Raw genomic sequence first — 14,653 nt, 5'->3', positions numbered from 1 at the left:
ACCTGGAAGTTTCAGTATATTCCTGCGAAAAGAAAACAATGGAGATAACAAAATAAAAGTTTGTTTTGCTTACAAAAAAATCGTTCCGATAAAAAAAAAAAAAATCGGAAAGAGAACACAAGGAGTAACCTGTTCAGGGATCGCGATGTATATCCTGAAATGTAACCGCAGAGTGTAAGGTCAAATTCTGTCTCCGCCGAAGTAAAGGGGTGTCCAAACAGGATATAGTTCAGCCCACTTTTAACGAACGCCGCAGGAATCTAAAATTGGTTCGCTATATCCATTTTTCGCTATATGTGAATTTCGAAGAAAAAGCGAGAAATTAGCTGCTTCAGCATGCTATTTTACTGCTCTCCAGAATAGTCGTCGATTTGCGACTGTACGCACCGCGTAAGGACGTCTTCATGATCGCCTGCTTGATTGCGTCGAAGTGCGGGAAAAGGTTTTGTCCAAGTCCGACCCGCTCGGCATCACTGAAGTAGTCTCGGAGGGTCTGCGCCGCGGCGAAAGCCGTTCCGGCGGACACCGACTTCTTTGCAGAGTTGTCGTCACTCTCGTCACTTTCGCTACCTGCCTCCGCATTGACGGGGCCAGAGTTCGCGAGGGCCTCATCGCGAGGGCTTCATCAGAGGAGACGCTCGACAACCCTGAGACGTGAATGGACCTTTAAGTTGGCAGTAACGCCCTGGTTCATCGGCTGAAGCTTGGCCGTGGTGTTCGGCGCAAGAAGAGGATTTCCACCGCATTAAGCAACAGATTGATTTGATGCACGCCATGCGCGCTACAGTTATCTAGCAGAAGCAGCACTTTCCGTTTTTTGCGCGCCATGTCATCGTCAAAGTCGGTCACGGTCGGCAGCAGTAGGTTCAGTCAGGTAGGGTTTTGTGTAATCTGTGTACTTTCGCAACGAGGCTTTGACTTTCGTGTAGGTTCGCCAGATCGGCCAGATGGCGAAACGGAGGAGAAAAAACGCGGAGCGGACGGGAACGGTTGAAAGCCCGAAATATCTTGCACGACGTGTGCAACGGTGCACGTCACGCATACTGCGGAGAAGACAACTTACGGAACTGCGCAAATTCCTCCCTTGCTCGGACGAAGCGTGGCGGCCAATGAATACTGAGCTTTATGGCGAATTCAATCCTTATTAGTGTGTTATACTTGGCTGGTTAGATGCTGATCTTGCTACCTTTTCAAATTAGTCATTTAATATCAATACTTGGCTGACAAAATAATTTGATTCATTGTTCTAGGCACTGCTAGGACTGAGCGATGTTACAGGAGCTTTTGGCCCGACCGATGGAGGGTATGGCGTGAATGAAGGCTACGTTTGAGAGCGTCACAAAATCAACACGACATCTGTCACAACACACACGGCATGCAACAAGTGCCACGGAGAAACTCACTTGTAATTCCAAATTCCTCTTCTATAATTTCCTAGTGGTTGTTCTTAGCGTCTTTATCTAGGTAGTCTGGCTGTGTCATGTCATATAAAAAGGGTAACAGTCGCACAGTTTCGAGGAATTGCTTCATTGGGAAAGGCATTGGGGGAAATGGGGATAGCAAACGAAACAAAACAATGCTACATTCCTTCGGAACGTGAGAGACGCGCGGAGAACCGGCTTGCGCGTTGCCATGGCATTGCAACGTCACTATCTACGCCTCCTCCCATTGGCTCCTCTCTTCTGTGGCGAGGAGTGGCGAGCTCTGAACCGTGCAAGACCGGTTGGCTTGGCAGCGCTGTCCGTCATATTGCCAAAGGCGGAAACTGGTTTTGGTCGGCAGCCCGCGGCGGCCAGCGTCGTGTGGCAAGCATCTGCGACGCCAGTGTGGTCGTGTCTCTAGACGTCACCCGATTGGTGTCTGGAAGTCGTCCTCAAGGTCATTCTAGAGGTCGTCCTAGAAGTCATTGAGGTCATCCTAGAGGTCGTCCTAGAAGTCATTGAGGTCATCCTAGAAGTCGTCCTCAAACTCCTAGGCGTCATCCTCAAGGTCGTCCTAGGTGTCGTCCTAGAAGTCGTCCTTGAGGTCGTCCTAAAAGTCATCCTTGAGGTTATCCTTGAGGTCATCCTAGATGTTGTCCTGTAGGCGTTGTCTTTGAGGTCGTCCTAGAAGTCGTCCTTGAGGTTGTCCTAGGCGTCGTAAAAATAACAACTTTGCTGGTCCTCCATCTTCACATAAAGTGGAAGGGCTCTTCAATTTTTTTTATCTGGAACTTGCACATTGAAACAGTATGTAAAGAACTAGCATATTTGGTCTACACTTAAAACCAGACAGTATTTTTATTGCTAACTCTTAAGATCGATCTAGTACTACAGCATTTTTGATAGTCACCTTCAATGTGGTGTGAAATCTTGGGGGTTCACACACAAAAGTTGTTTTGCAGCCGGTAATGATGCTTCAAAAGCGAGCATTGAGGATAATATCATTTCCAAGTTATAACTCGTTGAACCTCATTATTTCAAAAACAAGTAATGCCATTAAATATACTAAGAGACTACAAAACAGTTATTCCAGTGCATAATATTATAATAAAACTCCAGGCCATCAAATATATTACAATGAGCTACTCATACGAAATGCTTTTATGAATTATTTCAATAATCTGGCGTATAGGTATGCATGTGGTCAACGCTTAATGCAGCACAGTGGTACAATGCTTTGGAACTCATTAGGCCCCCCCAAGAAAAAGCCAACCACTGGGGCAGGTTTTTTTGGGGGAAAAAAACTCCCGACTGCGTAAGGGTTAAAGGCACGGTAAATGTACCAGCCGGAGACACGTCCCGGCCACCCTGGCTGGGAGGATTGACCGGCAAGGAATGTGGTTGCAGGACCGAACGGCAGTGGTGGCAGACTTTGGCCTGGCCCGCATCATGAGTGACCAGCCGGGCCAGCCATCGGGGGGACGGCGGTATGCGCCGGGCAACGCCAAGCGCAGCCCGGTGGCCGCGGGGGTGCCCAAGAAGCAGGAGCGCAAGAAGCGCTACACGGTGGTGGGCAACCCCTACTGGATGGCCCCCGAGATGATGACGGGCAAGAAGTATGACGAGAAGGTGGACATCTTCTCCTTCGGCATCGTCCTCTGCGAGGTGGGCTCACGTCTTTAGAGTTTGAATGCCATTGGATTGGAAAAACCCTATGTGTCGTAAAACGGCTAAGAGGGCCGTGCCGCTACGACGACCGTGTTGCTGCGCCGCTTTGATTGCTTTCGTGGCGGCAAGTCGCCATAAAGGCTATTATGCTCTTATGCATGCCATTGTTATAGCGTAGCCCTCGGCTGTGCCACTATGATAACTGTGCGAGTATAGTGGTTGGGCCTCTATGATGGTTGTGGCACTATGATAGTCGTGCCACTATGATGGTTGTGTCACTATGATGGGTGTGCCACTGAGATGGCTGTGATGCGATGCTTCTACGATGGCTTTCATAGCAGCAAGTCGCTACAAAAGCTGTGCTCCATACGTGCCATCACGGCTGTACAGTCCTAGTTATGCTATTGTAGTGGCTGTGTGTTGCTGCATTGCTTTGATTGCTATTGCAGCAGGAAGTCGCTATGAAGGCTGTGCTCCTCTGCATGCCATTATAATAGCATAGCCCTGGGCGTTGCCCCTATGATGGCTGTTTGAGTATAATGACTGGGCCTCTATGGTAATTGCACCACTACAGTCGAACCCGGATATATTGAATTCGTAGGTGATTGAAAAATAGTTATATATATATCAATAATTTGATTTACAAAAATATGTTAAATTAAGCTCGAGTTGAAATTTCATGGCGTCTCTGCTAATAAATACCGAAGGTCGCGACGACGGGAGCTTACCAAATTGAGCATCCAAGAGCCACTAAATACAGTAGAGCGTATTTGGCTGAGACCGCAAACACCACCGCGCTTACACGCGTGCCTAGCCTGGACCCCTCCACACAGCATAAGTGGCAAAACATGAAAATAATAAGTTAAAAAAAACAAAGAAAAAACTGAAAAGCTAGACACATAAAAAAAATCTTTTGATCCATAGAAAAAAAGTTAAGCAAGCAACAAAATTAGAACACTCACTAAATTCAAACAGCAAAAAAAAAAAAAAAAAAAAAATGGAACCAAAGCAATAATTGCAAAAGAAAAAGGTCAATAAAGATCAGGCGTTTAAAGTGCGATTGCACAAGCCGTGTTGTGGACACACTCCACTTGCTGACTTATTTTGGCTTATTTTATTTTGGGGCTAGGGAGTCGCGCAACATCAACAGTGTTCAGGGAAAGGGCGCAGGCTACCGTTCCCACGGTGGGCACTCCCTGCTCTCCCTACAAGTGCGTGCGTGCCTTTCCCCTTGCTTTTGCTGTCCTCCACCTTCTTTTTTTTTGCCGGTTCATTATTTCCCTTTTCCACAACTGCTCGTCTGCTGCGTATCTCCTGGCATTTATACTCGCTTGGTGGTCTGCCTGCCCCGTAAGGCAAGCAATGTGCGCGCTACCGGCCACTGCTACGCAATACTGCTAGGATGACTTCATAGGAGCAAGCCGCTATAAAAGCTGTGCTTCATACATGCCATCACGGCGGTACAGTCCTAGCTATGCTATTCTAATGGCTGTGTTTCTGCTTTGCATTGCTTGCTATCGCAGCAAAAAGTCGCTATGGAGGCCGTTCTCCTATGCATGCCATCTTAGTGGCACAGCCCTCGTAGCTGTGCCACTATGATGACTATGGCTGTGCCACCATGATGGGTGTGCCACTATGGTGGCTCTGATGCAATGCTGCTATTATGATGGCTTTCATAGCAGCAAGTAACAGTGGAAGCTGTGCTTTTTACGTGCCCTCACGGTGGTTCAGTCCTGGCTATGCTGTAATGATGACTGTGATGCTGTGCCGCTATGGTGGCTTTTACAGTGGAACCCTGAAAATACTCGACTTTCACAAGACGGCTCGAAAATGTTGTATGTAATCCGCGACTCATACATTTCGAATAACCTGAGAAACAATGAAAATCTTCGGTCCTCGGCTCGTTTTACAGAAATATGCGGAACTCCTAAAATTACTCCTATGCTATTAATATGCCGGGCTACAACAGAAATAAAGCTATGACAGCAAATTCAGCACGAAAGTAAAGGGAAAGAAAGGAATGCAAGCACATGTTCGTGTCCTCCTTGTCCTCGTTTTTTGTGCTGAATTTGCTGTCATGGACTGCCAACCAACCCAGTTATCAGCCCTAGTAAAAAATAAAGCCTTCAAATAAATTAAAGCTAATATCAAAGTGTGCTGCACGGTGTAAGGCTGAGCTCCATGGAGCGAACATGTGGCGAAGAACCGAGGAACTTTGCCTGGTGGCGCGTTCGCTTTGCGCAATGGCCACTCTTGTGACACCATGTGCAGAGCGAACGTGGCTGGGCGATATTTGTTGCTTTTTTCACTTTGGAGGCGTTCAACTTTTATCCCAGTTTCTCATGCGTGCTACCAGATGTCGCCACGGTCGTCGAGGCCTTCAGTATGAAAGTTATGCATGCACCAAGAAAAGCGCTTTATGCAGTTTAGGCTGGTGCTGATCTGGCAGTCCAGCTAGTTTAGAAGCCAGAAAATTATACGCTCGAGACGTCCTCAAGGCACCCGCGAAAAAGAGAAACTGAAATCGCTTTTTGTACAATCCTTGCTTTACAAAAACGTTCCAGAAACCGGGACTCATGATTAAAAAGCAAATACCTCTGACTTATATAACAATATCAACAATTTAAAAGTAGCCGTTTCGTCTTCTATATGGGAGACATCATCAGTGCAGCCTAAGAACAACCCGACTAGCTACTAGCAACCAAACGCTTGCTTTGCCCTTCTCTTCATTCGTAGCACTGGTTCCAACAACTTCTTCGTCCATGGCAAGCGGGAGACATCATCGTAGACCCTTTCCGGAATTCAGTGCCACCTGGTGACTCAAATGGCAGTTTAACCTTTACCGTAATACTGGTGGCAATGAACCTGAGGTCTGCAGTATCTTATGGGGCACCGTCACTTTCGCAAGTCAACGGTAAACGAAAACGCACGCTTCACTGTACAGTTCTTTTTCAATCTCTCTCAGTGTTGATGGCGAAAAGGATGTAACCAGTCAGAACAAAGCGCCAGCCCACATAGAGAGCCTCAATAAAATTCTATACATCAAGGGGTTTGAAGCAGAGTGTGTGCTACTAACAGATGGAGTGGGCCCGAGTTAGAAATAAATGCTTACGCAGCTCTTGCAGCCAATTCCTGCTTCACGCCGCGCTGATGTCTAAAATGTATAGGCATCGAATCATCTGCTTAGGAGTATCTTCAACTTCTTCCTTCATCACTAAACAGAAGGCCGCCATTAATACTGTAAAACCCTTAATGTTTGCGAGCCCTTAATTTTCGCGAATTTCGCAAATTAAAATATTCGCGGAATTTAAGGGCACGCGAAAATTTTGATCCTTAAGAGTTTCAATGAGGGCGTCTGCAATTCGCGAAATTTAGTGGCGGCGAATGTGTACTCTGTGACCGATTCGCGAAAAATAGGGGCTGCGAAAATAAAGGGTTTTACAGTATAGCACATTTGCCATTTTTCAGATGATTATGGTGATCAAAGTTGCCAGACTGAATTCCGGAAGGGGTCTATTATGGCCCTTGTTTCAACTTCTTTTTCGTCCATAGTACCGTAAAAACTTGCATATAATACAAACCTGCATTAATACAAAGCCAATTTGAGGACAACGAAAAAAAAAAAAAATTGTATTTGCATATAATACGAAACAATTTAAGAACCATGAAAAATTTTCGCATAAAATACGACCCAGGAAGATTTAAGAAAAATTTTTATTTGCGTCGTAATTGGCCCTTAATCACTGTCTTCACATCCATCTGACTTCTTGTCTGACGCCTCCTCCCAAAGGCAGTCGTTTTCAGTGCCGTCGAGTGCATTAGAAATCCCGCACTTCTAGAAAGAGCAAGCGACGAATGTGCGTCAACGCAGTGAAAACTTGGTGCAGCGCATAAAGCGAGAAACCCAAGGTCGGCTTGCCAAAGTTCTCTTGCAGCAGCTCAATGTTTACGGCGAGGTGCTGTTCACGTTGCTCTTTTACACCATTTTTTGGGCCTTGAAAGCTTCTTCTCGTTCCGTTGCATGCGAACAGAGCTTGCTTTTGTCGTCTCTATCCGCGGATGCTCCCTTCATTTATGGCAAATTGTTGTCCGGCAGCACTGTTGCCGATGTCTTCCGTAACCAAAACAACTTTTCTTTTGAAGGCGGCCTAGCAGTGGCGTACCAACTTGTTTTTGAGGGGGGGGGGGGGGGCAAACCAGACCCTCTCCCCTCCAAGGCCGGGGGCGGTGCCCTTGGTATCCCTTGAGCGCCGCCGGCTAGTGTTTGCCCTGCTCAGTGGTGGCGGTTTCAGAGGGAGAGAAGGGGGGGGGGGGGTGCAAAACACATGCCTTGCCCCCCACTCTGAGAACTGGGGGGGCAAGCGCCCCCTTGCCCCCCCGGTTGGTACATCCATGCGGCCTAGTGTAGTTTTCGCGCCGACACCATTGCCTAGTCTGACTGTGGACGGACGGTGGCGCCTCGGACATTGTGATTTTAATGATAATGATAGCTGTTTTGAATGCCATATTGCTTCGAAACCGAAACTACGTCAAACGGCGTTAGATCGCGCCTCAACGAAGCTGAAAATTGTTGGGACCCGTGTATAATACGAGCCGCAAATTTTACATGGCAAAATTTGAAAAATAAACGCTCGTATTATATGCAGGTTTTTACGGTAGATGTGATGTTAAATGAAAAGTTATTTCAGGATGTCAGTGTGCACGTCGGGGGCGGGGCGTGGGCGTGGTTAGAATTATAGGCGGATGGGTCGCTCGAATACACCATGATTCCAGAAATCTTCTGGGGCCCCACCATCGTTCACGTGCCAGGGTCACAGCGCTCGTGAGGTCAGAAGTGTGACCAGTCAGCCAACAATGGTCCACCTGTCCAGTTTTTGATCTTGTGGCATATGTTGCCTTTTCCGCATCTCTTCTGTGCTCTTTGAGGCGGGTACTCCGTTTTTGGCCGGTTTCTCCGATGTAACTCTTGTCACAGTCCTCACAGTTCACTATGTACATACCACTTTGCAACTCAGGAGGGGTCCCAGGCGAAAAGTTTCAACTGGGACCAGTTGGTCCCAGTTGCAACTGGTTTATGGAACAATTCCCAGTTGCAACTGGTCCCAGTTGGAGTCGTTCAACTGGTCCCAGTTGGAGTTGGTCCCAGTTACAACTGGTCCCAGTTGGAGCTGGTACCAACTCCAGCAACAATGAAACTCGGCACAAAATGGAAGGTTGACAAGACTTTATTGTCAAAAACTTGGAGAATGAAACTAAATAGGTTCGGTGACGCACACGCTCCGGGTTTAGCCACTTGCTTGCGACGGTTGAATCGCTTTTTCAGAGGTGGTATTCATGAGATGAAGGAAGATCGGCCGCTGGCGTCTGTTAGTGAAGACGTCCTCAGCTTCTCTTCCCATCGCGTGAAGAAAGGTGCTCACCCGTGATGCCGCGTTGCGCAGGTGAAGTCCTGATAAGATGCAGTAGCGCTCCCACCGTGTAATCTCTGTCACAACAGTCTAACATTTTCGAGGTAGGCCTCCCGCCATTTTCGCCATTGTGTTCTCCGCGGCGTGTTCTCTTCCGTCCGGTCTTTGCTGGGTGCCCTCCAATCGCTGAACTGCATCTTTCCATCCTCGAAGTTCACCGCCGCCACCATGATGTGTGTACAGTTAGGTCCAAAGAAGCGCAGCTGTAGTTTTGACATTTTCATAACGACACCAACTTGGGCGATGGCGACGCTTCTCTTCTGCGTCCGTCCGACTCCGGCGTCCCCGGCGTCAGCATAGGCAGCGCCATCTGTCGACAGCGCGTACCACTAATTCGCACCCGCGTGCCACGGCGGCCGACTAGCTCTGATTAGCCAAAAGATAAATTTATTTATTAAAAAAAAAAATACTGTAGGTATTTAAATAAATGTTTTAATATATTTTAATAATGCACTAAATGTTCATTTAGGTGAACACATTTTGTCACTAATTATATTTTCCAATTAAAAAATTATTTAGTTAATTAAAATTTTTATATTATTTTTATAAATATATAAATGTACCCCAGTAATTAAAAATTCCCTATTTGTATAAATCTAAAAATGTTAGTGTTTTTCGTTTTCTTCATTAGCAAAGGTCAATACACCCCCAACTTGTCCAAATTGTTGCCCCGTGTGAACTGGGAACGGGAAAGACATTTGAAGTTCGACTGGGAACCGCTCCAACCAGTTACATTCCTAACTGGTCCCAGTTCACTCCATTCCCAACTGGGAGTCAAACCAGTTGACTCCCAACTGGGAATGGTTCAAACCAGTTGACTCCCAACTGGGAATGGTTCAAACCAGTTGACTCCCAACTGGGAATGGTTCAAACCAGTTGACCCTTCAGCTGGCCCCAGTTGGACTCCTATTGGTCCCAGTGGGGACCAGTTAGTCCCAGTTGCTTCCCAGTTGGGACCAGTTAGTCCCAGTTGAAACCAGTTGAGGTGCCAACTGGTCCCAGTTAGAAATTTTCGCCTGGGGTGGCATCCTTTGGCTTAGAAATGAGGTCACATAATTTTATATGGTGTTTGAAAGTTGTTTGTATACCTAATATGAGGAGGGACCGGCAAATAGACTCTGAGGCACCTTTTACATAAGGGATGGTCACCACACCTACTTTGTAATTATTAGTCGCTTTTGTTCTTCCTTGCCGCATCTGTCTGTGCGTGTTTTTAATAAAACACGCACAAACCTGGGTGGGGCCCCAGAAGATATCTGGAATCATGGTGTATTTGAGCGACCCATCCGCCTGTAATTCTAACCGCGGCCCCCTCCCCGACGTGCACACTGCGATCCTGAAATAACTTTTCATTTAACATCACATCTACTACAAACAAAAAGGTCTTTCCACTTTGGTGAAGAGCATCGGAGGTGTACTATGTGTCGCTGTCGCTCATAGATGGTAGCTGTCCAGAGCATTGTTGAGATTTTTTCTCCACGAACACAAAAATGGACAAACTAACCCTTGCCAACTCTGCTAAAAAAGTCACGTGCGTGCGTAAAAAAAATTTTTTTGCATTGCGTTTTTCTGTTATTTTTATATGATTACAACTTTGATTGTTTTAGACAATAAAAATAAATATGACCTTTGGGGTGTCAGTGTACTTTAAGACTACTTGTAATTGTGAATTTGGAGTGGCTTACTCAAAGTGGAGTGGCCAATGGAAAAGGCTGCCTTGAATTAGCAGAGGCCACGGTTTTGTTTGTTTGCAATACGACTAAACTTGCTATGTTTTTATCAGTATGTAAAATCTTGAAATGCTTGTGCTGCGCACTTCTCTGAAGAACTGCCACATATAGTGGAAAAATAATGTGCTGTTTTTTTTTTGTTTTTTTTTTATTCTAGTAGCTAGTTGTGTGCCACTAGGATAAAAACATTATTATTTACCTTATTGTTTCTTAATGTAGCATTAGATGGGATGCAGTGGCGATTCTTAGTAGTATGTCAAGATGAGGAAAAGGAGCTTCCTCCTAATAAAAAGTTGTTTTGCAATATTAAAAAAAGTGTGGAGCCTGAGCTTCCAATTAAAAGAAGAAGACGGTTTAGAAAGTTGCTTCCTCGCGACGTTTCATTCGTTGGCGTTTTGACCGCCGCAGATCATTGGCCGGGTGCAAGCGGATCCGGACTATTTGCCGAGGAGCAACGATTTTGGGCTCAACACGGTGGTGTTCAAGGAGAAGTTTTGTGGCAGCTGCCCAGAGCCATTCTACCTCATCGCCTTCCTCTGCTGCGACATTGACCCGGAGAAAAGGTGATTGCAGGCATGAAACCCAAGACGGTGGTATCAGCCATGCATCCCGCAGAGCTGTTTGCGTTACGTGTTCCACCCTTTGGTAGTGGAGACATAGGTTACATTCTGGGGGGGCCTAAATGTGTTTACTGACAATATTTCCGACAACGTTTGATATTAAGCTTTCCTGCTGCACCGGCGACACAAGAGTTTCTCTACCATAGTTGTTGTTATGGGCGTCACAAAGTAATGCTTCAAATATATGTCTTAAAATTATATGGGCATGTAAACACTCTCTTAGACAGATGTTTATTTATTTATTTATTTATTTTCTGATGCTGCGCTTGGTGCACATACAGTAGAAACGAAAGGCATCTAAAGATTCAGTAGGAACTGCAAAAGCTCTTTTAGGAGTAATTAAGTCATCTGAGTAGCTAAACTCGTGGAGAAAAATATTCTTCGCTTTTTGACGTAGCGGGAGGAGTGACCAAAAGAACGCCGCAAAGTTTCCTCCTCCCTGCACGCGCTCAACTTCGCAACTTTTGACAAAAAATCCCCCGCGATCCCTAGGCGGTGCACGAGAGCACGAGACAGCGCGGGGAGGCGAGCATGCACGCCGCTTGCTGTACGTTGTCTTTGAGCTCTCTAGTGCCGACAATCTCGTCATGCCTCGCCCATGCGAAAAGCGAAAGCAGACGACGAGAGTTTGTCTGCTACGATGTGGCATTCGCACAGCAGAACCGAAAGAAAAAGTTGGTTTTCTGCTCGAAATCGCGTCCCGCGGGCCACAAACCCAAACGCGAGCTTGAATTGTAAGCGTCTGATATTTCACTAAGGGAGGAATTGAGGACCCGTATTTTATTTGCAAAATTTGAGTCGCTTTGTTGCCGTACAGACGCTGAAACCTACCAGTGAATGAAAGGCCCAGGACAACCACAGAGACCACGAGATCTAGCATCATTTGTGTGCGGGTGAAAAGTGGAACATTTTTCGACAAAGTTCCCACAGCAGAAACCTGTGACACATTCACTCGGCGTCCGGGAAGGCTAAACATGGAGACGTTGCCCGAGGCTCACGCAAAGTCATATTTAAACGGGAGCTATCTTGCCCCGTCGTATTTTGTTTGAGAAAGCTCTCGTTCTCAATGCCCTCACCAGGGAAATAAAAAGTCTTACGAAACATATTTCTAGGTGTTCCAAAGAACTAAATTTAAGCCGCATCCTTTCAGTGGTTCACTAATAATACTATGCTTAAAACAAAGCAAGCTCTTGCACATACAGTGCAATCAATTTTCTCAAGTGTATGCTGTTTTGTAGTCAGCTGGTTTCGGAAACTTACGCCGTCTGTTGATATTTCTGGCAGCCGAGTTCCTTAATTGGAATTCATCGCAAATATAAGTTACACGTTGCAGCAACCAAAGTTTATAGGTAAACGATGACAGCGACTGGGGCGCTCTCGCATGCCCACCCATCACGTCGAACAAAAAGGCGCTAGTTTCGGTTTGAGGTTGGTACTTTTCTACAACACCTACGGCGTCAGTACCAGTCTGCACTCGGTGCATTCGGCAAGTTTGTTCGGGGCCTGTTATCCGTGCAGCATTCCGCGGGTGCAATGCATTAGAACTCTCACAGTGCAAGTCTGGATCGCGGATCGGGAGCCCGTCACTGGCCTCACTGGCGGCCATTGCTTGACAACAGGCAATACGCCGCGTCCTCTTCTTCGTGAACGGAGCGTCGATCGCGTTGGAGCAGTCACCGTCGTTGTGGTTAGGCTTTGCTGGCTGCAGCAAACGTTCTCCACTGACATTTTCTGCCTGGGTTTGCGTCGCATTTCTTGAAACTTGCGCTTGTTTCTGTACCTCCCGACGTGGAAATTGTGATTTTTTTTTTTTTTTTTAGTGTTGTCTATTGCAAATTGAATCCGAGATACGTAGAAAGTTCTGCTGTCCAGGTCAACGGCCTCTCGAAGACGGTGGATATTTGCGTAAGCTTGCAATTTCTTTAGCACCTCGTTTCTTCCTAACTTTGGGTGAGAATATTGTTTTAGAGCGCAGCTCTTAGGCGCCCGTTTCCGGCTTGAGCGGCGTCACCGTTGCCGTCGGCGTAACCGCGCGGTGCATTATGGGTAAATTTTCCCAAAGGAACCCGAGGTCCTCCCGAAGGAACCCGAGGTCCTTCGGGAGGACCTCGGAAGGACCTCGGGTTCTTTCGGGAGGGCCTTGGGAGGACCTCGGGCTCCTTCGGGAGGACCGTGGGAGGGCCTCGGGTTCCTTCGGGAGGGCCTCGGAAGGACCTCGGGTTCCTTCGGGAGGACCTCAAGAGGACCTCGGGTTCCTTCGGAAGGACCTAGGAGGGGGGGGGGGTCACGTGACGATGACGTCATCAGTGATGATGACGATGATAATGCGGATGCCGATTACGTCATTGGCATCCGCATCGCCGTCGTCATCATGACTGATCAGGTCACGTGACCCCCCCCCCCCCCCGAGGTCACGTGATCTCCCAGGTCACGTGACCCCCCCTTCCGAGATCAACTGATCCCCCCAGTACCCTTCCCTCCTCCTCCTCAAGAGCTGCGCTCAAATTCGGCGTTACAGGGAGTTGTAAACGGCTTTTTTTTTTTCTTCTCATAAAACTAGAATGTCCAAGCATAATAAAGCGAGCAAAAAAAAAAGACAGTTTTTAAAATAAATAGTTTTTTTTTTTAATTTACATCTTCTCTTAATACAGACATCTGAACTAATAAACGAAATTTCATGTCACAATAACCTTTTATTGCTAAGTTATTGAAGTTTCAAATTTGGCCTGACCGGCCGAGAGGCTCTGCTGGCAACACTGAGAATGTGACGTCGAATGTAGTAATCTGGGGCAGTACAACCTGTTCCTGAAGGTGTACGAGAAGTTTGATAGTGTGAAATGAACGCTGGAGAATCTCGTGCCAGCAAAACGAAACTGAACTCGCACAATACTGCATTTTATAGACCGCCCACTCGACATGGAGGTTACGGTATACAACATGTTGCACAACCCCACGGGAGAGCATGGCAAAATTTGAATGCTGGTCTTGGCATTGCCTTCATTTACCTTTTTTTCAACAGTTATTTTGAATTTGAAGATAATAAACAGCACGCTGAAAGGACTTTGATATTCCGAAAACGCGTTTAGTTGATTAAAGGGCAACTGCGGTCTATACTTTCGAGTTTGGGATTATGACTGTTTTTAGTGCAGTCAGCGTCCCTGAATTGCAAGGTGTAATTTTTTCTCGTTATCGTGCGTAGTTTTAAAGATATCGACGCCCCAAAGTTTTGTTTGGGGCGCGGCCAACAAAACCGAAACTAGCCGCTCGAGGCCCCGGCAACTCTGGACATCAGCCGCTATGTGAACGTGACGTCAGGATCGTTCTTGTTCATTGAGTACGCAGGCCGAGCGGTACCTACTTCTGTTGCGCTAGCCGTCTAAAGATAGGAAGTAAGCTGATTTTGTTTTAATTCTGTATACGTAGTGTTATCCAGCATATGTAGCAAGAGTTAGTGCGTATACCCAAAAGCTAGCGACTGGAAAACCTGTGAACTCGTACGGTGCCGTACTTGGCGGCCGCCGCCGTGCGTGCACTATGCCGTACCCGTCGCTTGTATACACAAAAGCTAGCGACTGCAAAACGAGCGTTCGGTGCCGTACTCGGCGGCTGTGGCCGTGTGTGCGGTCTTCCGTACTCGTCGCTAGGCCTAAATTGTTATCGGGGCTCCGTGGATGGAGCGGCGTTGCTCTATGCCGCGCTGCCAGTGACGTACAGTACTGGGGGCCCTCTCGCTTTCGCGCGGCGGG

The 14,653-nt window shown here is 47.0% G+C and overlaps 1 protein-coding gene across 1 annotated transcript in view; it reads left to right on the top strand.

The window, feature by feature from the left end:
• Positions 1-14,653, top strand: part of LOC8043670 (LIM domain kinase 1) — a 66,309-nt gene that overhangs the window by 46,701 nt on the left and 4,955 nt on the right. Inside the window, exons 11-12 of the mRNA XM_040208513.3 lie at positions 2,829-3,086; positions 10,696-10,850. Coding sequence (XP_040064447.1) covers positions 2,829-3,086; positions 10,696-10,850 — 413 coding nt within the window. The remainder of the gene's footprint in view (positions 1-2,828; positions 3,087-10,695; positions 10,851-14,653) is intronic.

This window comes from Ixodes scapularis, unplaced genomic scaffold (assembly GCF_016920785.2).
Source record: "Ixodes scapularis isolate PalLabHiFi unplaced genomic scaffold, ASM1692078v2 PGA_scaffold1__304_contigs__length_218370807, whole genome shotgun sequence".
NCBI classification, from domain to species: Eukaryota; Metazoa; Arthropoda; class Arachnida; order Ixodida; family Ixodidae; genus Ixodes; species Ixodes scapularis.
Note: the sequence above shows the minus strand (reverse complement) of the source record. Positions and strands in the feature narration are given on the sequence as shown.